We start from the raw sequence: 26,605 nt of genomic DNA, 5'->3' as shown, positions 1-26,605 counted from the left end.
TTCTGCACAATCTCGTGTACAGTATTTATGTAAAGTTCTTGAGAGAGTTAGATTTGTGGTGAATAATAATTACTTTCCTCCCTCTTAATCTGTTTCAAGTATCATCTAGGTTTTTTCCATCTGCCTCTTGGGCCAGGTTTTTATTGAATGCATTGTTTTAAGTGGTGAATGCATTAGATCATTGTTTGAAGGGCTTTAACATTTTTTTCAGGTTTTTTCATCCTGATGCGGTAGACAAGAAGTTCTTGATGATGTCTCTAGGTGTGTGCTTGGGGTTTTCCCCTGGTTCCTCTTGAAAGTAGGAAAGTCCACAGTGAGATGACGTTGTGTGATGTGTGTGAATGATGTGTATTGCAATTGAGTGGCCAGACTACGTCTGTAGTGAATCCATAGGTGAATGGCACAGGGGTCTGTTACTCCTCGTTGGAATGTGTTATGCATTCAAACTGTTAACTTTATTTAAATGTTTCAGTGTTTTTTACAAACCAATATGGTTGTTTAACATTTAAAAAGTCATAAGAAAAGTTTGTGTTTTGAAGAGACTTATTTCTTTAGTCAATTTAATATCAAAGAATCACTCTGAGTTATGAGTTTATGTAATAATACTTGTTTATGTCCTCACTGGTTATATATATATATATATATATATATATATATATATATATATATATATATATATATATATATATATATAGAGAGAGAGAGAGAGAGAGAGAGAGAGATAAATGTGTAAGCTCCACTGTTTTAAACAATTAGTTTATAACAAATCTGTCAACTTTTTATCTAACACCTCTCAAAAGTTCAAATAACCAGATCCAGTTTTATTTATTACATTCTTTATTAATCTGATATTGACACATGCAGTCCATTTTCAAACCATCTTTTGTTTCATTGTGGTGTGTGAACCACAATATTTAGCATTTTGTTGAAAAAGGTTAGACTTGTATGTCTGTTTCAAAGATAGATAACACTAGTGCAAAAGTTGATTTATGAGTTAAAAATTAAGAGTCCTAAAAACATTCAATATCATTCATATTCGTTGTGGTGTCATACTTGTTTGGGGTGTTTCAACTACCACACCAAACAAGTTTTAAGATGTGAATAACTAAAATAAAATTTTCTTGTGGTTTGGATGTGTTTTGTGTAAAAGGAAAATAGTATTATTTTTAAAATGAAAAACTCTTAACTTTATTCATGTTAAAACAGCAATAATGGTTAAATCATTTAAGAAATTTTAAAGATTTCTTAAATATAAATAAATAAATAAATATATATATATATATATATATATATATATATATATATATAGTTAAATATAACCTTTGTGCTAATGTTAAAAGATCTGTTTGTTTAAAATCTATCTTTGTGCTGGTTTCTCCTTACAGGGTTATGTGCAAAGAGGCAGGAGTTAGCAGGTGTGGTTCAGGAGCAGATGCTTGTTCATTCTGTGCAGTCTTTTGATGACACCAGGAATGTATACCAAGGAAGTATCTGCTGGATCACCATCTAGATACTGTGGATTATTTTTTCCTCTTTGTTTAACTTTTCTAACTTGTGGCAAACTTTAGCTTTTCCTAGATTGTAATGATATAAGATTTTGATTAGTGGAATATGCTGTTGTTTTAACAATAACCAAATATGTTTTTAGATCACGGTGCGATTTTTTATTTTGTAATTTGTCACAAACTACTTTTTTAAACTGCAACATAGATTTTGATATGCATCTTATTATTGTATCGATTGTCTCTTATGCTTTATTTAGTTTGTTTTCAGATCAGTTTTATTTTATTTAACTTTGTATCTGCAACAGACACTACCTTTTAAAAAAGTTGTGTTAGACTATCTTAGGCTGTTTTTTAAAGCATGTACTGGTATTATACCTTTTGTTTTCGATTTTTCTGTTTATTTAACTTTTGTATTCGTAACCAAGTAACAAACCTCTTTATGTCACACCTACTGCACGTTCCTTCAGTCCCAATCACCAAGATCAGTCACTGCCCACTCAATCCCGAACACACCGCCCCGTGAACCATCACCTGAGCTCTAACTACCAACACCTGCACCCGCAATCAACACACCCTACTTATACTCACCTCTGGCATTCACTCACCGGCTGGTTTCAAAGTCACATGGACACTGTTTCCTCTCCTCATCGTTTTGTCGTCTTTCTCTCCTTGTGTGCCTGTGGACAAACCAACACCTGTATTGAGGGAAGTGAATCTTACATGTGCTGGAACTCTGTGAATGTGAACTTACTCTATCACCCGTGCTGGAAGATTCGTGTGTTGAACATGTCACTTAACCATTTCACCTGTGTTGTATGTACTTAATAAACATCGAACTACACGGCGTGAGTATAAGGATTGCTGCGTCTTTGTCTTTACGGAAAGTTCTGGACACCGCTATTCAGCTAACCGGGCTAACCGCATTTCGTGCTGACAGAAATGCTGCACTGTGCGGTAAGACTGGTGGCGTGTGTTTATATCAACACGGAATGGTGTAAGGACTGCTTATATCTAACTATTGCTCATCGTTAGTGGAGTTTGTTATTGTCAAATGCAGTCCTTTTATCTACCTCGAGAATTCACTACCGTCTACACTATCGGAGTTTACATTCCACCCAGCACTAATGCTAAGTATTAGCAAGCTGCAGAATGCTCACCCCGATGGACTGTTTATCATCGCCGGAGATTTGAACCATGCAAATCTCAAAACAGTGCTCCCTAAATTCTATCAACATGTGGACTTTGCTACAAGAGGAGCGAACACGCTGGATCTTGTTTACACAAACATTCCCGGCGCGTATCGTGCGGAGCCCCGCCTCCACCTTGGCTACTCAGACCACATCTGTTATGTTGATTCCATCATACAGACCACTCATCAGACCAGAAGCCATGGATGAACGCTAACGTGCGTGCTCTCCTGAAGGTGCGAGACTTTGCCTTCAGAGCAAAGGACCGGGCGGCCCTGAAAACAGCAAGGGCCAATGTGTCCCAAGCTATCAGAGAAGCAAAGTGCGCTTATGCTAAAAGAATCCACGGCCTTCCAAAACAGCACTGACTCACAGCGTATATAGCAGGGTCACCAACTACAAGACAACTTCACCTGTCTGTGATGGTGACGCCTCCCTACCAGATGCGCTGAACGTTTTCACGCACGTTATCTTACGTACGTTTTGAGGCACAGAAAAAAACAACGGTGAGGAAGTCCACCCCTAATACCAACGACCCGGTACTCTGCTTCCCCACAGCTGACATGAGGAAAACACTTTATAGAGTTAACCCACAGAAGTCTGCTGGACCGGACAACATTCCAGGCAGCTCAACATTCCAAAGCTCATCTCCCTCCACCCATCCTGACTATGTTCTATAGGGGGACCATTGAGAGCGTCCTGTGCAGCTGCATCACTGCCTGGTTTGGGAATTGCACCGTATTGAGGATAGTGACCATCCAGAGGATAGTGAGGACAGCTGAAAAGATAATTGGCGTCTCTCTGCCCTCTATCATGGACATTTACACCACACGCTGCATCCGCAAAATCCCCCACAATATAGCATAGGAACCCACACAACCCTCACACACATTATTCACCCTCCTGCCATCTGGAAAGAGGTACCGGAGCATTCGGCCCTTCACAACCAGATTGCTGAACAGTTTCTTCCCACAAGCCATCAGACTCCTTAATAGCCACACCTGAATGGACTTTCTGTTCCATAAGCATTCTTGCACGTCATATTTATTTTTTTGCACATCATATTTATTTTTGTGCACTTCATATGTCTTTGCCATGCACTGATTTTGTCATTGCACTGTTTGCACACTGGGTTTGCACTCTACTCCCCTGCTGTTTTCACTAGTCTGCACACTTTGCACTTTATGTGGCTAAGACACTGTCTTAGCTCAGTATGTGAGTTCTTCTGTATTGTGTATCTTGTTGTAAGTGTGACTTCATTTAGCACCAGGTCCAGGAGAAACGTTGTCTCATTTCACTATGTACTGCACAGCTATATGTAGTTGAAATGTCAAGTCAAGTGGTTTTTTATTGTCTTGACTTCATCGACCATTTCAAAGATGTGTTTGGTTTGGTCTCACCCCTCTTTTGGTCCATCACAAACTGATTGTGTCCCAACACCTCTCTGCGTGCCTTTGACTAGTCTTATGCCCAGTTGTCCCACTCCAGAATTGTCACCTTCACAAGTTCCTGAGAAGCCAATGCAAACAGACTCCTATTGCTTAGATGCTACGGAAAGACGGCACCGAATCCGCAACAAACTGTGGCTCTACTGTGGAGAAGCAACCCATCTCCTCAGCTCCTGCCCCATCCGACCGCCTCGCTCAATGGTGAGTAACGTCTCCCTTTGTCCTTCCATATCACAAATACCCCATATTAGAGCTCAATTAGTTGCCAATGTCGTGGTTCTTTTCTTTCTCGCGGAGAATCAGACTCAGTCGAAGGGTTTTGATGCCAAAAGATAGACTTTATACAGAAAAAAAATCTCTCTGCAGATGAGAGTGTTTTTCGGCTGTGTCTTTTATACAGATTTTTAAGGCGTGTTCCATACCTTTAGCACAATTGCCCTTATGTTTACAATAAAGGACAGAAGGTGCCCAGCCTCCAGGTCTTATATATGTACCAACGAGCTGCCGACTTCCACTCCTGGATAGTGCGCACACTTCACCTGGCTCTGGACACCCTGGCAGCTGGCGAACCCTCTCGCTCCTCCAGCAGAAGTACTGGTGGCCGGATATGGCCAACGACGTCACATGGTACAGCCAAGGATAGTCAGTCTGTGCCGTCACCACCACTCCATGTCATTTGCCTGAAGGTAAACTTCAACCATTACCCATTCCTAGCTGACCCTGGACTCCTCTCAGAGTCGACTATTCCACTGATCTACCCTCTTCTCAGGACTACACCACTATCCTTGTCGACGTTGATCGATTTTCCAAAGCCTGCAAATTTATCCCATTGAAAGTTATTCCCACAGCTCTCCAGAACGCAGAAGCCTTGTTCACCCACGTATTCCGGAATTTTGGGAGGATATCGTCTCAGACAGCGGACCTCAGTTCATGTCCAGGGTCTGGCGGGTGTTCTTCCAACTCCTTGAGACTTCAGTCAGCCTATCTTCAGGCTATCATCCCCAGATGAACAGCCAGACTGAGCGGAAAATCCATTCCATGAAGAATTCACTCCGTCAAACCTCTACTGGCTTAACCCCATTTCAATGCTTCCTAGGTTAACCGCCCCTATTTCTATGGTCTGGTGAAGCCACCAAGTGCCGGCGGTGAATCACTGGTTCCAGGAGAGCAAGAGGGTGTGGGACAAGGTATGGCTTTCCACCAGAGATATCCGCCTCCGACTGCCCTGCAAGAAGCTGAGTCCCCGCTACATAGGGCCATCCACCATCCATTCTCATATCAATCCAGTCACTTATCGCCTAAACCTACCACCTCAATACCGGATTTCCCCAACATTTCATGGCTCTCTACTGACCCACTACTGATACACTGACCCAACCTTTCCTCCCTCCACAGACCCAGAGCCGCCAGCTCCTCCAGACCAACCTGAAATCCTCGGTGACACGATCTACCAGGTCCATGTAATCCTTGACTCCCGGAATGGCCAACTACAATACTACTTAGACTGGGAAGGGTTCGGACCCAAGGAGAGATTCTGGGTCTCCCACAATGACATTCTGGACCCTGCTCTCCTCGAGGAATTCCACCGACAACATCCTCATCGCCCATCGCCATGACACTTCAAAACAGATTCTTTCATGTATCTTATTGCATTAACAAACACAGACGACAGTTTTGCTTGTTTTTTATTTATTTTTTTTAATTGGTTAGTAACACAAACATCTAAACACACATTGATTCTATCCAACATGTTTTATGTTCTTGGTAGTCCTGTCAAAAATCTTCATAAAAACTTTCCTTTAATCCCGGTTTAACAATTAATTCTGCATTTCACATTTTAAAGTTTAAAGCACTTTTCAATATGGTAGATCAATATGAATGTTACTGAGGCAGATAAGAAAGTGTGAGGGGAGTGAAATAATGTGGCTTTTAAATTATTATTCATTCACTATTGCAAATTATTATTATTAACACATTGTAAATTAATATAATTTAAAATGTTAAATTCTAAATATTAAATTATAAAAAATTTTACAGGTCAAAGATACAAGATTAGACACACCAATCTGAACACAAAATTGAACAGTAACATACATCTGTGCCAAACATTCATTCATAGTGTTTGTTAACACTTATCACTTTAAAATATTGTGGTTTTATGTTATAAAAAAATTAAACATCCTGGCATTGAGAGACATTTAGACAAGGAAATGACACATTTTCACTTAATTTCACACATGTAATGAGGAACTATAGTTTGGAAAAACACTAACTTGTAAAATGACACTAACAATAACACATGCAACAAATGCAAGTAATCTTAAACTATTCATCGGAATGATATCCTCCACTGGATCTAGTTGCACAATGCATCACTTAGTTTTCTTCTTCTGAGGTAAATTCAGAAATTCTTCCAGAAACAAAAAGCTGCCAGGATTTCATATAATTAAGACTCATTCTCTTCTGGCAAATTACAACATTCTTTGCATTTCACAACTTAAGAAAGAGTGCATACAGTCTGTGTAATCTGTCCAAGTATACATTTATTAAAAATTGTATAGTGTATAAATCACAACACTTTTTTTTTTTTTTTACACAATTTGTGCACAGAATTGTCAAATGGCAATTAGTGTTGAATGTGTTATTTATTTATAAATTGGCCATTGCATAATGGAATGTAGTGCTGGATTAGACACCCAGAGAGGATATGGTACTGTAATTAACAAGACTTTTCTCCTTTAACTTTTTCGAAAGTTTTTTTTTTCAATAGTTTTTTTCCCCAATAAAGCGTTCTTACAGCTATTTTTGTTATTCATTAAATGATACGTTATCTAAAAACCATACAAAAGAAGAAAGAAAAAAAGTACATCCAAATAACATTAAACACAAAAGTCCTTGTCATCTTTCCTATTTTCAATAAACCATTCACCCAGAAAACCCATTCAAATGTATACTGTACCACACAGGGGAGCTTCAATGGCAAAGAATGATATTGATTCTTTCAGCAACTGTCATGGTCAGAAGAAAATAGGGTAATCAGACCTGCAGTATCAGTGTTCTCCAGCATATCTCTCGTAGACTTTGGCTTCTTAAACAGAGACGGAAGGTTTCGGATATGTACTTCCTTCTTAAACTGTTGTCCAAGGGGTTTCTATCAGTACACATACAGACACAAATACACAAAAATTTTAATCAAATAAAATTGCATACAGTTAATTATACATTAGTTTATTATAGCAGACCAGGAAATAATTGTGCACATTACACAAAGAATTTATGACTAATTTTGCAATGTAAAAAAAAAAAAAGAAAAAAAAAGTGTGTGCATGTCAAAGCGATCACTTCAGCTGTATCCTTGCCAGCAGAATCAGCTTTAAACACTTTAAACTCATTGTCTTAAATGCATCACTGTATAAAGGTCTGCTTTTAGTTTGATACATTTTGCTTTTATAAAATAAAGAAAACAGGATGTTGCTTTTTTCCCATTTTAAGTTTTCTTTTTTGTGAAAAAATAAAGCATATCATAAAAATAAACTGAAGCTCAGCAAAACTTTTGTGTAACAAGGGTTTTGAAAAAAGTGCACATGTAACATATACTGTAAAATAAGTACCTTTTATGAAACACAATTTGTATATTTTTGAAATAAATTATCATTTAGTTATATAGGAGATAGTCTCTAATCATTCTCTGTAGACAGTCTATTGATACTGTTTTTTATGCCAGTATAAATGCTTAGAATGCAAAAGGAACATTGTCGTGAAGGGCATCAAAGACTTTATAGTGCAAATTTCAGTGAGGCTAAAAAAACCTTACCTGCCACCGAGAAGTAGCTCCTAATCTAAAACAATTTAAGAACTATAAAAGACAGTCAATTCTCATCACCTCCAATGGGGCAGATGGTAAAACTTGTGAAGCACTCATTCTGACATGACCCTTTTTTGCCCTTTTGACAAAAATATGATTTGAATATGATGAATGATACTCTGCAAATAATGACTGTATGTGTTCCATTATGCCAGGAGAGGTGGCTCAAACTGTGAATGTTACACGTATTTCATGTCTGGATCATTCATTCAAGATATTCAAAACGAAACAAGTCTTGAGAATCATAGCTTAAAAACACAGAATAAAATGTGTGGCATTAACTAATATCATTAACCTTTTTTTTATTTTATGGGTAATACTACTGTTTCTAATAAATTAGCTCTGTAAACCACCACCCCTCTCCCCTCCCTCTTGGTCGCACTCTGTAGCAAACTGTGGTTTCTATAGGACTGTCTAATCTTTTTTGCAAAGAATAAAATTTTTAAGGACCATTTATTGAGCTTGTCTCTTACATGCCGAGAGTCATTTTAAAATTGCCACATCAATTTGGCAACGAAGATGGGATCACTTGGATGTGCTTTCTGGACCTGCGAGTGGATGGTGACGGAGTTTTAGCCCTACCCCAAACAGATTAAGGGATGAGGGACCGACTGCCAATGTCCAGAGATGGACACAACTGGAATCAGGAAAAGAACCTAAGTGGCTTCAGAAGGCTCTTTGATAAGAGATGGATCAATATTTTTCTATGGGAAATACAGTGTTGTTAATTTCAGTTTAGTTTCTTTTTCAACAACTTTTTTAAGCAGAGGATAAATTATACTGGCTGACTTAAGTGGGAGTGTAGTCAAGATTTTAGGTAAGGAAATGCAATCACTGAGCGAATGCTGCACGGTTGAGATGTTTCCAGAAGGAAAACTAAAACTGGGGCTTTAAGGGTAAGTTGGCAGAGTGATTGGCAACATATCTGATGGTAATTGAGAACCACCGTAATCAAAGAATTCAAGAATTGAAACATCGGCATAGGGGTCACAACATTTCAAAGATGCACTCCGCCTGACCTGACAGTAGGTGACGGTAGTCTGATCTGTCTTAAAGATGCAATACATTATAGGGTGCAAAGTAACCCACAGAAAAAGAAATGGATTTGGGGAAATCCTAGAGTAAAATTTCGAAAAATAAGACACATGAAACGGTATATTATCAGATGAAAAAGCATTATGGCCAAAAATGCATACAAGATATGGGGAATTTAATAAAGTACCAAGATTTTCCAAAAGAGGTAATACTGAATGTAGCAAGCAGAGAAAATGAAAAGAAAAAGTAGTAATGGAAAAAAGTGAAGAAAAAGTAATTGCATCAAATAGATGAACAGTTTTGATGTTCTCAACACGCACAACCACTCTATCCTTACTATCCTGTGGCTGAGTTGCGAGCCCTGAAAATGGACCCTGACCTCGACTGCTCTCCAACAAGAAGAAAGCACCACACGCTTCAGATGATGATGAAGAGGAAGAAGACCCCAAAATTCCTGTTTAGTGCTGGAATCACTAAGAGTGCACAGAGCACCCCTGTCTACTGATGGAAGCACTGTGTGCAGAACACCCCTGAATGATGTGCCAGAGGCTAAAAACAAAACTGAGCCATTCAACACAAATAATGTTGCCTAGCAATTTGCATTGCACATCACAATAAAGTTGAATTTGAAAAGACTGTTTTGATGAAAAGGGAACTTTGAATTTTGATAAAAGATTTACTGGGCAACCAGTGTACACTCACTAGGCACTTTGGTACACTGGTTAGTACCTGTTAGGTAAACCTGTCCAACTGCTTGTTAACGCAAATTTCTAATCAGCTAATCACATGGCAGCAACACAATGCATTTAGGCATGTAGACATGGTCAAGACGATGTACTGCAGTTCAAACAGAGTATCAGAATGGGGATGAAAGGTGATTTAAGTGACTTTGAATGTGGCACAGTTGTTGATTTCCCAGACAGGCTGGTCTGAGTATTTCAGAAACTGCTGATCTACTGGGTTTTACAGAGAATGGTCTAAAAAAAGGAGAAAATATCCAGTGAGCGGCAGGTCTGTGGGCACAAATGCCTTGTTAATGTCAGAGGAGAATGGCCAGACTAGTTTGAGCTGATAGAAAGGCAACAGCAACTCAAATAACCACTCGTTACAGTTACAGAAGAGCATCTCTGAACGCACAACACGTTGAACCTTGAGGCAGAAGGGCTACTGCAGCAGAATACCACACGGGGTGCCACTCCTTTCAGCTAAGAACAGGAAACTGAGGCTACAATTCACACGGGCTCACCAAAATTGGACAATAAAAGTTTGGAAAAACGTTGCCGGTGACATAAAAAAAGGAATAATTGTGTTGTGCAACCTGTCTGTGTGTACACCTGTTTACCCTGTAAAAAAATAAGAGACAAAGACCAACCAAAATTGTAAAGGTGTGCCAAAAACTCTCACAAAGAAACAAGTGTTATCATTTTTAGAAATTTGTTTGTACTGGTCCTAATTATGCAGTGCTTGAGAAATTTCTGAGAGCTCTAACAACAGGGCATAGGGTAAAATCAACTAACAAATATTGATTGGACAGGAGAGTGAGAGAAGGCATTTGTGAACATGAAGCTTCAGCTGCCTCAGGCACCAAAATGGGTTTATGACATCCGTGTAAATGTCATAAACCCATGGACTCATGGTTGACAGACTGAGACCTGTGGCTTATTTTCCAATTAGATGCAGTTGCAGCAGGTCTGCCTCAGTGTCTGAGGGCTGCCACTGAGAAGGCTATGATGGTTGCCAGAGAATTTATAGGTTACTCTCATCTGACACTGATGGTGCCTTGAGCAAGTGTGCACACAGTGACCTGAACTTCCAGACGAACCATTAGAAAATTGAGAAAATGCCCAAAACAAATTTGAACCCATAACTTTCAGTGTGTTGCCATTAAATTATTCAGCCCAAGCAGCAGAGCTTGTGGCCTTCTGTTTATCTATCCCTGTTGTTTAAAGCGATTAAGTAAAATATTACTTAAATCCCTTCATATTTCTAATGCTTCGTATTAAAGTAATCTGACTCATTTGACTGTTGATTGTTGGCTTTTAATGTAAAACCATGTAATGCGGCTGCAGCACGTTAATTATTTGTTAGCCGATCAGCTTATCACTATAGTTCCCTCTAACGTTTAATTTTGTGCCTATTGTTGTTTTCCTTTTCTGCTCCGTTTCATTTCTCCTTGTGCTTGTTCAATCCGTTTTCATCAAACAACAGCGCTAAGTCAGTCATCAATCACTCATGGTGAGTAAATGGCTTCTACATGCATTGTCACAAGTACAGCTTGCCACATGTATAGTTTATTTCTGATATTCTCCATGATTACAGCGGTCCAAGATTGATACTATCAGAGATAAAATTGTAACCATGCAGCCATCAAATAATTACAACATCACATCAAGACACTATAGAACCCTGGAGAGCAAGAATTGTACAAACTTGTTAAATCATCACCCTTTTCCATCTAAACTATTAAAAGAGCTACTTCCAGAAGTCATAGATTCTATTTTGACTATTAATAATTCATCATTGTCATTAGGATGTCCCCAAAACCTAAAAAACATATCGTAAACAGTTATGAATATATCTCATATGTGTTTGTGTTGTATGTGTGTCCCTTTATCTCATTAATTACAACTCTTTATTTGCTTTAGTTAGTCTCTAAATGCTTATATTCATGTCTATGACTTTGATCATTTCTAGATGGTTCTTTCTTGGTATCAAAATGATTCTCTCATTATCCCTCAAATGATGATTTACCTTATAGAATCACGAAGTGCATCATACCATTTTTACTGTATTTTGGAATAAAGTTGCTCCAACCTTAAAATCAAAAAGACGCCAATGGGCCATAAAAGCAAACAGAAACTTTCTCCCACTCAAAATCCATGCCTCTGAATGACAATTCCACTATCAAAAGACCCTAACACTGACTATTCGATGCTCAAAATATATTTTTCTATGAGATGGATCCTCTACAGACTCAACTCATTAGTCCAACCTTCTGGTAGTTACCTTCAAATAACTTTGTCATCTCGCTGTGGACTTTCCTACCTTCAAGAGGAACCAGAGGAAAACCTCCAGATCACACCCAAAGAAATCATTAAGATTTCTTGTCTGCCACATCAGGATTCTTTTGCAGCAACAAAAATTAATGTAAGTACCTTTTATAACCAGTTGGATGCGTGTTTAAGTTTCGAGCCCCTTTTAAGGTGAATTTTTATTCTTTGATGATTCTCACTAGGTTGTAGTTAATTGACGTGAAACTTACTTTCCTTTATCCTATGTATTATGTGTTTTGCTAATGTGTTGTGTGTTTTGCTAATGTGTTGTATGTTTTCTATAGCCTCATGTGTTAAATCCCCTATATTTACAAATGATTCTGGGTGCTGCTCACAGTTTGAAGTCATTGAATGCTCACCCTTGCTACATGCTAAACTACTGCTAGTACTGCAGAGTAGGAAAGCTATTCTTCCTTAGCCAGGAAAATAACCTTTCCTAGAAATTAAAAAAAATTATATTGTCTGCTCGGTGGACGAACAGATCAAATAATTGTAGCGTTAATTCTGCTACGGTTAATTCTAAAATCTAATGTAAATATTTAAAATGAATTATACCTAGCTATAATTAATTTTAAATATTCTTTTTGAGCTAATTCGTTACAAGCCCTTTTCCCAATCTGACATGCGCTTAAAATTGAAATGGAAATTAAGTGTTGGGCATCCGTCCAGAGGAGAACTGGCCCCAACTGAGCCTGTTTTTTTTTCTTCATTCTGTTATGGATGGGGTTTTGGTTCCTTGTCGCTGTAGCCTCTGGATTGCTTAGTTGGGGACACTTAATTTCGTCTATTTGATACAATCTGTATTGATAAAGGCTATATAAATGTTTAAAAAGGGGATTGAAAGAATGATTCACTGTAAAGGACGTAACTATTTAAGAAGAACTAGTGCAAGTGAAAGCAAGAAACTATGGGATTAAGTAGATTAAGTATAAGGGAAAAGATGTGTTAAATGATTTAAGACAAATTACTTAAATGTACACAACATGGGTTATCTGAACAGTGTTGCCCACCTTTTCTATACTTTTGTTTTCTAGTATTAACCACAAAAACTGCCTTTGCAGAATTAGGACTTTTCATGAATCTAAGAGAGTGATCATTTAAAAGAAAAGACAGAGATGACGAGTATAAAACTAATGTCATAACTAAAATTCTACTTACTGTTTTATGAAAAAGAAATAACTAAAGGGTGGTATTTTGCATTTGTAAAGTGACTGAAGGTTGGACCCATGTCTGGAGTACCGGCTACCAAAGAATAAATATGCACCTACATTGTTACCAAATTATTTTATATGCATGCTATTTTGATACACTACATTATGTAATATGATTAATTCAGTAGTAGGCGTTTTAACAGCAGGAAATACATTTTCCTTCTAATTATTTATCAACGAATGATAAAAAGGGAAAAATTGTAGTGGAAAATTAATTCACATTGATGAGAGAGGGACAGCTGGGAGACCCATAATTGTCTGCACTTGACCTAAGGGGTCATAATGATCCTAAATAAAGGGGACTAGGCTTTAGTAGAAAAGATATAGTGAAGCATTTTCGGTCACCGTCCTACTGAGGAAAAGTATAGCTGGTAAGAGTTTGTAACCTGACCTTCTTTACAAAGAATAAAATCTTTGGAGACTATTTATTGAGTTTTATTGGGAGTCATTTTAAAATTGCCATGACATGGCCAAATCCATCAGCAGTCATCAGGATTTTCCCTGACTGACTGCAGGATTGCAGGCTGTGCAAACTGTATGTTTTAGGTTCAGTTGGGTTCGAAATTAAATGCAGTCAGGTCAGGTCGAACTCTAATGCATATACGATTTTGGGTATGAAATGAGTCAGGTCGGGAATGGATTTTAGGACACAAAAAGACCTCTAGTTTCAGGTTTAAAACAGGTCCTGCAGAATCATTTGATAATTATTTATTACTAATATTTTCACTTTAGAATACTGTTTCAGGTTCTAAGTAATTCCTTGGCAATTATCTCATAAATCTTTATATTAATAAAGAGTTATAATAGTTTCACTGTCTTTTCAGATTAAAAAAAGCCCACTGTTTCAGGTTCAAAACTGTTTTACTTTTCCTCAGTCCTTGCATTACATATGGGAATGGAATTATTTGTGTATGCTGAGGAAGCACACATACAGTGCTGTATATAAAATCTAAAAACTAAAATAAGTTATCACAAAGCACTGGAGTTGGTGATGGGGTTCCTATCATGAACTGATTTCTTACAAAAAAAAAAAAATGTAAAAAAAAACACGGGCACAACCCTATAAAATGTATTGCATTTATTAATATTATTAATATTTTCATACTTCTACTAAAAACATTTATATGAAAGGTCACAATTCAATTTAATGGGGTATGACTGTTCATTAGTAGTTACTTCATAGTTATTTTTCTTGAACCTTAACTAGTAGATCATTAATATTAGTTCTTCAGGAGGTATGCCAGAATACATTAGTTATTGATTAGATAACTGTTACTTAACAATCATAAAATTGTACTACATATCGATTAGTTAACATATATTCCTCAGTAATTAACAGTAGTGAGTAGTGTCAGTAAATAAACCTTTTAATTCTTCAATAATTCCTTATTATTTATGAAATAAGTAAGAAACCGTATTCTAAAACGTTACTTTTAGGATACACAAGATTAAATAAGTTTAAGTCACCATTTCTGCCATTCTTTGTCAAGTAACAGCAGGGAATTTTGTAGGTGTGTTTTGAAAAAGGAACGTAATAAGCCTTTAGAATAGCAAGGTGAGTATTACCGTTAATTCACACAGTTACAAATGCAGACCATGTATTTAAGTGTACAGCCAATTTTCAGTTAACTTAGTTTTTTCTGAGTTTAATTAAATTGAGTTGGTCAATTAATTGATGTTCACTTAACTGTATAAGCAGAAAATCCTGTTATTTTAACAGTGTAAATAGAATCTTTAGCTATCTGCACTTAGTGTAAATAGCATATCACAAAAATGCTGCTTTTTCAGTGTAAATATAATCCATTGCTATTTTCACTTAATGTAAATGGAATCTAATTGCTATTTACATTTGGTGTAGAAAGCATCTATAGACCCTTAGGGTCGATGTCTCAATTACGTCACAACGCTGGAGGCAAAATAAAGTGAAAACCGGAGGCCAATTCAAAACAGCACAGATTTTGTGGCACATAGAGTTTATGAAATAATGTCTGTGTGCATGTGTGTGAAACATCAAATCGATGATTTATATGCTTAATGATTTGCAAGTGTACATACATTGTTGGGATTAATTTGTCTTAAATATAGACTGGACCACTAACTGATTACAAGCAATATGATGATCAAAGGTAAAGAATGTAAAGAAAAGAAACTAAATGTGGCCATACCCCAACAGTGCCTGCAATGAGCCTTTTAAACTGCTCCTTCTTTTTCTTCTCTCCTGCCTTTGATACGGTGGATTGTATGGTCTTCTGATCAAACTGCTCCAGGGCTTCAATATGGATATCAGGGATCTGATTCATGATGAAACGCAGCTCAGTGTATCGAGGCCTCTGTACAGAAACATCAAAATGATGAAAACTTGTAAATCATTGTTAATTTCATTTTCTCACCAATGTGTGAAGTCATTCAAATGTGCATTTAATACATTAGCTAGTGTTAACTCCTTTGTCTAAAAAATTATTTACCGTCATTTATGAGGATCAGTGTAACTACAAAATCTATTTCTTATTGTCAAAAACCTTTTTAAAATTAACACCTAAGCTACTGAATACACTGATTGACATTGCTACTGGCTACAAATTGCAGCCAATATAAGTCACTGCAGGTCAATGACAGTAAACTATAATTGAATATGTGATTTTCAGACCTCAAATTATGCAAAGAAAACAAGATGTAGAGTTTTAAACTACACAATAATAATGTTTTAACTTTAAGAATTCAAAATCAATATTTAGTGGAAACAAACACAAATTTTGTTTATTTGATGGTTTGTGATCATCCATCTTCCTTTTGACCACAATCAAGAGACTTTAAATGGGTTTCATGTCTGAAGATTGGGCTTGCCATGACTGGGACTTGTTCTGGTGGTCCTCCATCCACACCTTGACTGGCCTGGCTGTGTGACACAGAACATTGTCCTGCTGGAAAAACAATCCTCAAAGGTGGGCATCCCCAAATCATCACTGATCCTCAAAATACTGGGTGCAAAACACTGTGGACTGTGGACCTCTCTGGGTAACCATCACATCAACTGAAAACTATATAGGCCCCTAGGTGACTGTTTTGAGCTGTGCTTATCATGCACTTCACTCCAGCTGCTTTTTACAGGTCACATCCTACATTTGTTGAGTGACATTTGAATGAGTTGATGATCATCGTAGTCAGTGCAATCATTTTCGCCCTCTTCTGGTCTGTAGAATTGTTTTACGCAATAACTGTAGCTTGACATTGTTCTTAAACCCCATATTTTAAAGATAGGTGCAACCTGACACTCACTTTAAAGATGGAAGCAACATTAACTCACTCACTGACACTCATTCCTTCTGCCAGTAAAGCCAGAATTGAACACTTCAAACTCAAACCTTTTCTTTTGAAGTTTTTTCTACATGACTAGTAATTATGAAATGTTGGAAGTGTTGAATTCAACAGACATTGGAATGGCTGCCATACACAAAGCTGATTTAAATGTTTCCAGAGCTGTATATTTACAGTTATATTTTGTTTATCATAACCAGTAAGAAGACAAAAATTTAAGTTTTATCTTTTTGAGAATGCCAAATGATATATATGCTTTCCAGACACATTTAAAATATCACATCTGAAATGCTATGACGCACTAGAGACTCGTAGATGAGCAAGGCCAGCTGAGTTAGCGCAGCATTGCAGCCTTCATGTTGCCCATGCATCTGCAGACCCTTCAGTACACTGGTGTAGAGCCATGTCACAGCATCTGGGAGAAGGTTACAGCCAAGCACCTGCAAATTAATTCATTCACATATAGAGATGCAGTATTGTCAAAAGATTAAAAACTAAGATCAAAAACAAATTTCAAACAAATTTCAAACAAATACCTGTTTTAGCAAAGTCCAGCAAAGCACATTAGCACACCGTTGACAGTTTATAGTGTCTTTCCAGGAAAGGGAGTTAAAACATATAGTCAGGAGAGTCATATATATATCCTTAAAAAAAAACAAAAACAAAAGACAGTAAAAAGATTTTTACTTCATTCACAGAACCCAAGTATAGAAGCCAGCTGATGGAGGGCATAAGAAATGTTTACCTCATTCTGGAGAAGGCACTTGCCCAATTCTGAGAGCTCATCTGAAGGTATAGTAACTTGAATTCCCTGTGAGGAGTTAATCGACACCATCTCCTCGTCTCCTAAACAGAAGATGGAAAAAAATATATGAAAAATACAGTATCAGTATAAAACGGAGTACGATCCATACAAAAAACACTGTAATGTGAAAGCTGTCACATGGAGCTGATCACTGTATTAAACCTGAGAACACTCCAGGAGGTGGCCTGAGTCAGTGCCATTGCGAGGGGGGCTCTGAGTACTTAAGTCCCTTTTTTTGGGCCAAATTTTAATTAGTGCTCCAAGTTATAGAAGTTCAACTGTCCATGTTGAAAGCAGTCTGCTCTGTAGGCTGCGGTAGATCACTGCTTACCCTAAACCGGGTTCAAAATACAGTATTTAAATTCTAATTGATCATGAAATCTGATTGCAGCACACAGATAAGGATAATAAGTATGAGTAAGCCTGTCCCTATTCATTACATTAATGTTAATGTAGTTAATGTGTTTGAAACATCTTCACAAAGTCTTTTGTATCATTATTTTTGAGTTACAAACATTCAACTAAATCACAGAAATATAGGGATAAAAGATTATAGTTCAGAATCAACACTGTTGCATAAAATAGCAAAATCTTTGTGTCTTTTGATGTCTTTATGAGCGACTAAATCAACTGAATCATTCCTTCAATGTATTTTTTTAACAATTCAATAAATAAATATCTTTCAAGAGAGAATACATTTGTTCAACCTGCATCACCATAGATCATAGAAATCATGGGTGGGGCATATTTTCCATTCCTTATTTAGTGTCAAGGAAAGAGGAACAACCATAAATGATTTCCAGCATTATTGCTTACCCTGATGATTGGTATATTATTGTTTCTGGAAAACTTTTGTACCCAGGTCTTGTTAAGTTTATTTTTATGAGATGATGACGACAAGGGACCATATTCACCAAACACAGTAATCCGACAAGTAACTAATAACTTGCAGATTTAGGAGAAAATCATAAAAATAATATTCCCAACTCTAAATTTTCTTTTGATTATATCATTGTTCTCTTTGGGCAAAAAGTAACAGCTGTCCTTGCACAAAGTTTTATGTTATTTTTTATGTTTGCATGTATTAATATCCATGACTAATCTACTTGACTACAAGGCTATTTATATGCATATTCACTAATTGTTTATGAGAAGCATACATGTAAGAGGATGACAATTAGCTAAGAATATATTTGTTTGATTAGTGACACTTAGCCTGTGAGTGAGATCTGTGAGTGAGTGACGCCTTCTGGTACCATCACAGAGAGGCTAAAAAATTCCATTAACCATTTCTGGCTGGTGGAATGAACTTCCCACCTCTATCTGAACTGCTGAATGCAATTCACAAATCAGCCACAATTATCCCAGTACCAAAGAAGACACTTGCCCTAAGCGACCAGTTGCCCTATCTATTGAGCGAATTTTGCAACAAAAAATTATACAAACAAATACAGTGTTTTGAAAACAATCTGCTTTGCAAAGAAAAACTCGACTTATAAACAGAATACAAAATGATTTGCAAATGCTAAACTCTATTTGAGAGAAAATACAGAGGTATGGGCAAATATATGTATTGTGTATTACAACTTTTAGACTCTGCCTTTTTTTTATTCTCAAACAAATGCGTGCAGGCAAATTTTCTCACAAATGCAACTTTCTTTTCAAAAAACGGCTGATGGCGTTGTTGGTCAATTTATGCTAGTCTCTTTGCCTGTTCAGACCAATATGAGCGGGGAACAAGTGAGTTTCTGTCTTAATATCTGTATAATTAGCCATTTAGATGTTACAGTGTCAGAGAAATTCACAACAAGTGCTGTAATGTTGCTAACATGATTGATTAGTTCTTATCCTCCATTGGATCGTTGGATATACATAGGATACAGTTGTTCAACATTAAAAACAATGCAGGGGTACAACAATATATTGTATTACTAACATGCTAATGTATTGTGTGCATGTTCTGATTTTGCTGAGTTCGAAATGTTCTTAGGTCAACATATTTTGTTGACCCTGGAACAACTTTTACAAAACTGGTCTTGACCATATCTCTACACCTAAACCTAACCTTGAGTAATGCATAAAATATAATGATTTAAGATTTAATGATACTAATGTACAAGCACCAAACACTGATTTTAAGTCTGCAAACTGGTTTTTCAATCTGATTGGCTATTTTTTTCCAAATGTAAACATAACTCTAAAACGATTAAGTATGACATAGGATGACAATATATATATATATATATATATATATATATATATATATAGAGAGAGAGAGAGAGAGAGAGAGAGACAAGTAATAATAATTAATAAATAAAATACAGAGAAAATAAATAAAAATGATGTAACAACATTTTCTCAAATTTGACACTTTTTTTAGTATTTATATTTTTTGTGTAATAAGTAATTAAAGTCGCAAAGAAACAAATTTAATTTTGGAGGTTGTTAAAAGAAAATTTACAATTCTGAATATAACATTTTCTCAGTAAAATACATGAATTTCCATAATATTCTATGTTTTGTTTACAATAAGAAAAATGAAATACATCTCACAGTTAAATCATGTCTACATTGGATATTGAATTTCGACATGTCTGGTCAAAAATGTTCCGGGTCTCTGGAACAGCCTCCCTCTGCAGATTAGATTAGATAGTTTTAAATCTATGCTGAAAACACACCTTTACTCTGTGGCATATAATTGCCCCTAGTCTGGGTCATTGATAAGTGATGGACTTTGTATTTACTGTGGTTGTACTTCTATTTCTTTCTCTTTGTTTCCGTTACACTTTCAGTATTGATTTTTAGATCAGTTTCGGTTTTTACAGAAACGAGCAATACATCTAATCTATTATTTTTTCTACTATTCTACTATCTACTATTTATTTATTCTTAATACATTTACAATATTAATAAAACTCCTATCAGCACGCATGCGCAAAGCGTGAGGATTCATCTAGTTCATACTGTTTCGCTTCTGGAAGACAAGAATAACTGTTTGAAATCGGGTGAAACATTTTGAATGTAAATTAAACAAATTTAAATTCATTCTAACAAGTATGTTTGTTTTTTGTATTAGTTTACAAGTTATAGTAGCATAAACATGAACATGTTATGTTCATAACATGAAGTTACTGTTTTGGGTTTTCCTGAACTATAATTCCTGATTAAATTGTTTGCAATTGAGTGAAACATTTTAAATATAAAAGGTACTTCATTGCACTAAAATTTCTTATGACGCCATGGTGTTTCCATATTCTATACGATATTAAACAATATGACATAAAAGTAATATGAATGCAAGATAAACGCTATTAGAATGTTTAGTTTATTATTGATACTCTATTCACAATTATACTTTATAAATTTATTTCTGTAGATGTTTAACATACGTATTAAACAATATTAATTTGTTTCTCAGATATAAAATGTCCATTTTACCATAATTAAAAGAATGTGTGGGTCTATGACTGAAGAATCATACTATATATAGATATATAGGCTAAGCAATACTGCAATTACCATGCTCACGCTTTTTTTTTTTTTTTTTTTTTTTTTTGGTGATCAGATACCTGCTCCACAGATGAATCCTGATGCTTTCACTCAAGGGTCTTCAAACTGTTTACCTTTAGAAGTGCTAGCAAACACATATCAGGTATTGTTTACATATTTCAGTTGTTTAACAGGGAGGACCTTGGATTATTTGGATTGCATATCTCTGCTTCTATACATATCTCCCTTTCAGGAAGGACTCAAATTAGGGCTGCACTAACAAATATTTTTATAATTAATTGGTTGGATTATTTTTCCGATTGATAAATTTTTTTAATAGACAAAAACGACATTCTGTGAAATGTCCTTTAAACAAACATGTCATCTGTATGCTTCGAAAAAGGTATTTAACAATGCACCTTTTATAAGAGCAGTGTTTATGCACTTTTTGACTGTAATTGACTGAAGAAAACAAAAAAAACCTATTGTGCCTTTTTTCATATATAACAGCAATAATTATATAAATATATCACTTCAATATCCAACTACTGTCACTAAAGAGCTTAGACATATTGGAGAATTAACCAATACAGAAAGTTAAAAATGTTAAAAAAAAAAAAAAACAATTCTGATAATCACTAATATTGTTAGTTTAGATCAAGCAGTTGCACAAAGCTTATAAAATTTGTTGAAACCTTGTTTTAATAATGTTGTTAGGTATGGTATAGTGAATATAGTTCAAATAATTATTTTAAATATTAAAACTTTTACTTAATTCAATTTAAAATATTAAACATTATTATTATTATTATTAAATATGATTAAAAAATAAATAATAAAATTATTATTATTATTAATAATAATAATAATATAACACAAACAAATAAAAACTCTGTGGTAAAAGTAATTTACTTCAGGAACATGCACTGACTGATCACAGTCACTTCTTTATCTTATAAAAGGCAGATTATGAAACATCTATTTATTTCTTATTCAGAATTACATGCTGTATCTCTTTACAGTTACTCATACACAATATGTTGACCTTCTTACCTTAATTTATATATACAACAACATATATTTTAGCACAATGAATGTTTTTGTGCTGTGTGCTCTCTGCTGAGCCGGCAATCATTAATTTAATAAACATGACAGACCTTTATGCAAAAATGGAAATGCCTGCGTGGATTTGTGACATTTAAAGATAAGGATATGACCCTAAACTGAGGATGAACGCGCGATCTGTTGAAGCGCCTGGTAGGATAAACCATTACGGTACTGCAGCTTAAAGTTTAAAATAAAGAACTCTTATGGTTTAGGCAGATTAATCACGTACTTCTCTCATAGCATCACATTCTGCACTTTAAGCAGACCTGACTAATCGATAATGAAAATCGTTGCTGTTGCCAAGTCTGTTCACATCTCTGTAATTAGATCAATGGGCTCAATAAAGTGTCCTGAAATTTTAATTATAAATTAATTACAACTAATTTTAAAAAGCCAGTTTTAAGGCTCCTCACACACTGGAGCCTCAGGTTGTGTCCTCTCCCCACTGCTCTTCTCTCTCTATATCAACAACTGCTCCTCTAAAGGAGGCCTTTATCATTGGCCTAATCCAAGACGGTGATGAGTCTGCTTACAGACAGGAGGCTAAAGAACTGGTTGACTGGTGCAGTCTAAACAACCTGGAGCTCAACATGCTCAAAACAATGGAGATGATAGTGGACTTCAGGAGGTACCCCTCTGCACTCCTCCCACTTACCATCATGGACAGCACTGTGGTAACAGCCACTAACATTGACTCCATTGTGAAAAAGGCCCAGGATTCTACTTTCTTCTCAGCCATCATTAAATCCATCCTCTGCACTATAACTGTCTGGCTAAGGGCTAAGAAAATCACTCTGGACCCCTCTATTTTTGAACTGTTGCCGTCTAGTTGCTACAGAGCACTGAGCACCAAGACAGCCAGACACAGGAACAGTTTCTTCCCCCGGGCAGTCCATGTCATGAACACTTGACAAAACTATTATTTAACATACAGACTTTTTTACATTTTAAATCTGCACATATAACTGCACAAACACATCATTCCTGCTTATACTTAAATGTATAAATTATACTTAAATTTTATATTTTGTATATTTTTTTATATGCGCGTTATCTTTTCATCCTGTTGCAATGTAGAGCTTCTTTTACTAAAACAAATTCCTAGTATGTGTAAACATACCTAGCAAAAGTTGATTCTGATTCTTTCTTATCTGCCTCTATGTCATAGTCACTGATAGGCCATTATTAGGGGAAGAGCCTAAACCCTTTGTCCATCAGGTGAGAATCACTGAATATTAATGGTCATTGTCACTCCCCCGCATACAGGCTTTTAATCACATCTTTAAAAATTTCTGTGGAATAGTAGAATAATTTTCACATAATTACAAGATTGGTTACTCAAAAGACTTGTACAGAACTATTAAGTAAGAGTTTAATGACTATTTCAGCTACAAGTTTTTTTCAAACATGTACACACCACGCATAATTTTTTTTCTAAATGATGCAGACATGTACATCCATTTTTTTTACTGTAGCACATGTGCTGAATGCAAAATAATTACATATTGACCAATAGTATAAATAGCAAATGTCACTGCATGTTAAAACATCTCAAGGGCCCCGGATTCACCTCGGACCCCAGAGGGTTAACTGACTTTCCATAGCTTTGCACTTTCCCCATGTGTAGGAGCCATTTGGTTACTTTATTTAAAGGTTTATATAGTTAATGTCTTTTGTTTTGCATCTGTCTTTTATTTTGGAGATGTGCCCCCTTGGCAGGAGAATGGAGGCTTAAAGGTCTGGGTGTGGCCTACTGGAGCATGGCCTGCTGGGAGCACATGGTCTTTAGACCTTACCTTTTGTTTGTTGGCAGCCAAAACCAAGTTTGTTTTACCTTTTATTTTTTTGTGATCAAGTCTGCAATAAATATTCAAGAAATGCACATTGAAGTTGGTGTTCTTTGGACAAACAAAGGCTCAGCAGATCCAAGGGGTGACTAAGGTGACAAATTGTTTAAGAATAGTCACCACACCATGCATGAGTGTATTTACACTTGTGCGAGATAGAGTGTAGTTAATAAAATTAGATAATAAAACTTGTGCACAAATTACATGATTACAGGTTCCCTTTACGATTTTGACCCATGCTACATGTTCTAATGTATTAATACTGTAAGAAGGTATTTTCTGTGGCCATGAAATATCCTTTCTTATAGATTATATAATTCTAATGTTCGCTAAACAGATTAGTAGATAGCAATGTAATTCTGCCACAGTTACTAGCTGATGTAAATAGTTGTAATTAATCATAAATTGCAATTATTTATTTCCCTTTGAGCTGATTTGATACATAGGCCTGTGTATATTCTATATCTCACAATCCAATAGAGAATAAGAGGTACTGTGAATGGATTAGTTTTTATGGGGAAGACATGGTTTAGCCATGCCACTACAAATTTTTGAACTAACCAATCATGTAAACCACCTTTTACAGCACTTGTTGTGAAATTCACTGACACTGTAGCAGGGTCGCTTTGTATAAACATCTAAATGGTTAATTATAGAGATAGTAAGACAGAAACTCACCTGTTGTCCACTCATGTTAGTCTGAACAAGAGGTGTTTCAGGTCTCAGCAGACTAGAGTAAATTGACCAACAGAGCCATCTGCCGTTTTTGGAACCATGTCCTCATTAAAAGGCAAACGAGACTCACAGTCATAGCACACAATATATATATATATTTGTCCATACCTCTGTACTTTCTCTCAAATAGTTTTGCACTAGCACTTTGCGTTTGTTTGAAAGTTAAGTTTCTCTTTGCAAAGCAGATTGTATTTTTTGCAAATCATTGGATTTGTTTGTACAATTTTGTCACAAAATTCACTCCCTACCTAACCTCTATTATGACTAAATGTTTTGAGAGACTCATCCTTTATAATGTTAAAGCTTCACTGTGCACAGGGATACTGGATTTTCAGAGCAACAGACTGCAGAAAGTCAGAATGGGGAATTTCAGGAAATCTATGCACTCTGTCCTCTTCATACATGGAGACGAGGTAGAGAGGGTAGAGGGCTTCAATTCCTTGAATTGCATATCTCTGCTGACCTCACCTACACATATCTCGAAGCAGAAAAGCTGAGCATGCCCTAAGGAAGCTGAAACACACCCAGCTCAATCAAAACCTGCTTACCAACTTCTACCATTTAGCCTGCTGACCTATTGCTGCACGATGTGGTTCTCCAGCTGCACAGACGAGAACAGATTGGCATGTCACTGCCCATAATCAGTGACATCTACGCTGACAGATTTTAAAAGAGGGCCAGACACATTTTAAAAGATCCCAATTATCCTAGACATCATCTGTTCTCCCCTCTACCTTTGGATAGCTGTAGACTAATAAAATCCAGAACAAACAGACTGTAATTATCTTATTTCCTCAGGCAATCAGGTGTTTATATAAATAATTCCACTTTTCAGGGATTTGTGAAAAAAACCCTACCCCTAACTCTTGTAAAGTGTTGGTCACTTGTTAACACTGTTTTCACCTGCTAATCTGAAGAGCTGCTAAACTGTATTTCATTGTCCCTAAACAATAACAATAAAGTTCTATTCAATTCTATTCTATTCTATTTCAAAGCAGAAGTGCATCACAAGGCTCAGTACAAGTAGTCTATTATTACTAATAGCTGCAATCCAACAATGACAATTCAAGTTCTGTTCTGGGTTTTCTCTTAATAACCCAATTGTGAATGATGTGTTACTATGCTGTTAGTGAGAAGCTGCAGCATGGCAGGGATGATTTTTGGTGTGCCAGCAGAACAACAACAATGCACTATTTCTTTTCCCCTCATTTTTAGAGATGGAAAACTTGAATCACCTTAAAATAAACTTTAAATGTTTAAAAGTTTAAGATAGACGTTCTTATTGCATATCTATCTCTCCTTTTTATTGTACCTATAGAACTAAATATTTCAAACTGACATACCATTCTACAGCACTGCTACCACAGTTCTTCATCTGTGATTTTAAGCAAAGCTGAGATATTTGTCAATCTTTATGCTAAGTCATAAATAAATTAAAATAAAACAAATGAGACATGGAAAAGACTCACCATCTACTTCCTCTTTGTTTGCAGATAGCTCTGGGAATTTTCTTGTAATGCAAGTTACACCTGGAAACATATTAACAACATTTAATAAAAACTGAATCAAAATTGAAAAGCTTCACATGCATAAAGGAAACTTACTTAAAAGTTCCATGACTTCCCTTGTGACCAGCCGCAAAAGCTGCTCTTCCACCACTTCCTGAGTGACATGGTTCTCTTCGTACGCCTCATCCTCCTCCTGAGTACTAAAATATGAATAACAAATTAAATTACCAATTAAACCATGAATATATGTACAATTGCTTATCACTTTTGACCAATTGGGTTGGCACTACCAGCATCATAATACACTTCTAATATTTAAATTCATTAAAGGTTGTTAGGCTGCATTAATTAGATCAACTGGAACCAGAAAACTAGGACCCCCCCCCCAGGATCTCCACCTTAACATGGTGGAGGGGTTTGAGTGCCTGAATGACCCTAAGAGCTAGGTTGTCTGGGGCTATATGCTCCTGGTAGGGTCTCCCAAGGCAAACAGGT

At 36.2% G+C, this 26,605-nt stretch overlaps 1 protein-coding gene across 1 annotated transcript in view; it reads right to left on the bottom strand.

Annotated features, from left to right (window-relative positions):
- Positions 1-5,808: 5,808 nt before the first annotated feature.
- Positions 5,809-26,605, bottom strand: part of LOC122341209 (exportin-5) — a 55,266-nt gene continuing 34,469 nt past the window's right edge. The window contains exons 27-33 of the mRNA XM_043234552.1: positions 26,207-26,310; positions 26,072-26,131; positions 17,365-17,465; positions 17,156-17,263; positions 16,922-17,059; positions 15,470-15,634; positions 5,809-7,291 (exon numbers count right to left, since the gene is read on the bottom strand). Of these exons, the coding sequence (XP_043090487.1) occupies positions 7,142-7,291; positions 15,470-15,634; positions 16,922-17,059; positions 17,156-17,263; positions 17,365-17,465; positions 26,072-26,131; positions 26,207-26,310 (826 nt within the window). The 3' untranslated portion in view covers positions 5,809-7,141. The remainder of the gene's footprint in view (positions 7,292-15,469; positions 15,635-16,921; positions 17,060-17,155; positions 17,264-17,364; positions 17,466-26,071; positions 26,132-26,206; positions 26,311-26,605) is intronic.

This window comes from Puntigrus tetrazona, unplaced genomic scaffold (genome assembly GCF_018831695.1).
Source record: "Puntigrus tetrazona isolate hp1 unplaced genomic scaffold, ASM1883169v1 S000001170, whole genome shotgun sequence".
Taxonomy (NCBI): Eukaryota; Metazoa; Chordata; class Actinopteri; order Cypriniformes; family Cyprinidae; genus Puntigrus; species Puntigrus tetrazona.
Note: the sequence above shows the minus strand (reverse complement) of the source record. Positions and strands in the feature narration are given on the sequence as shown.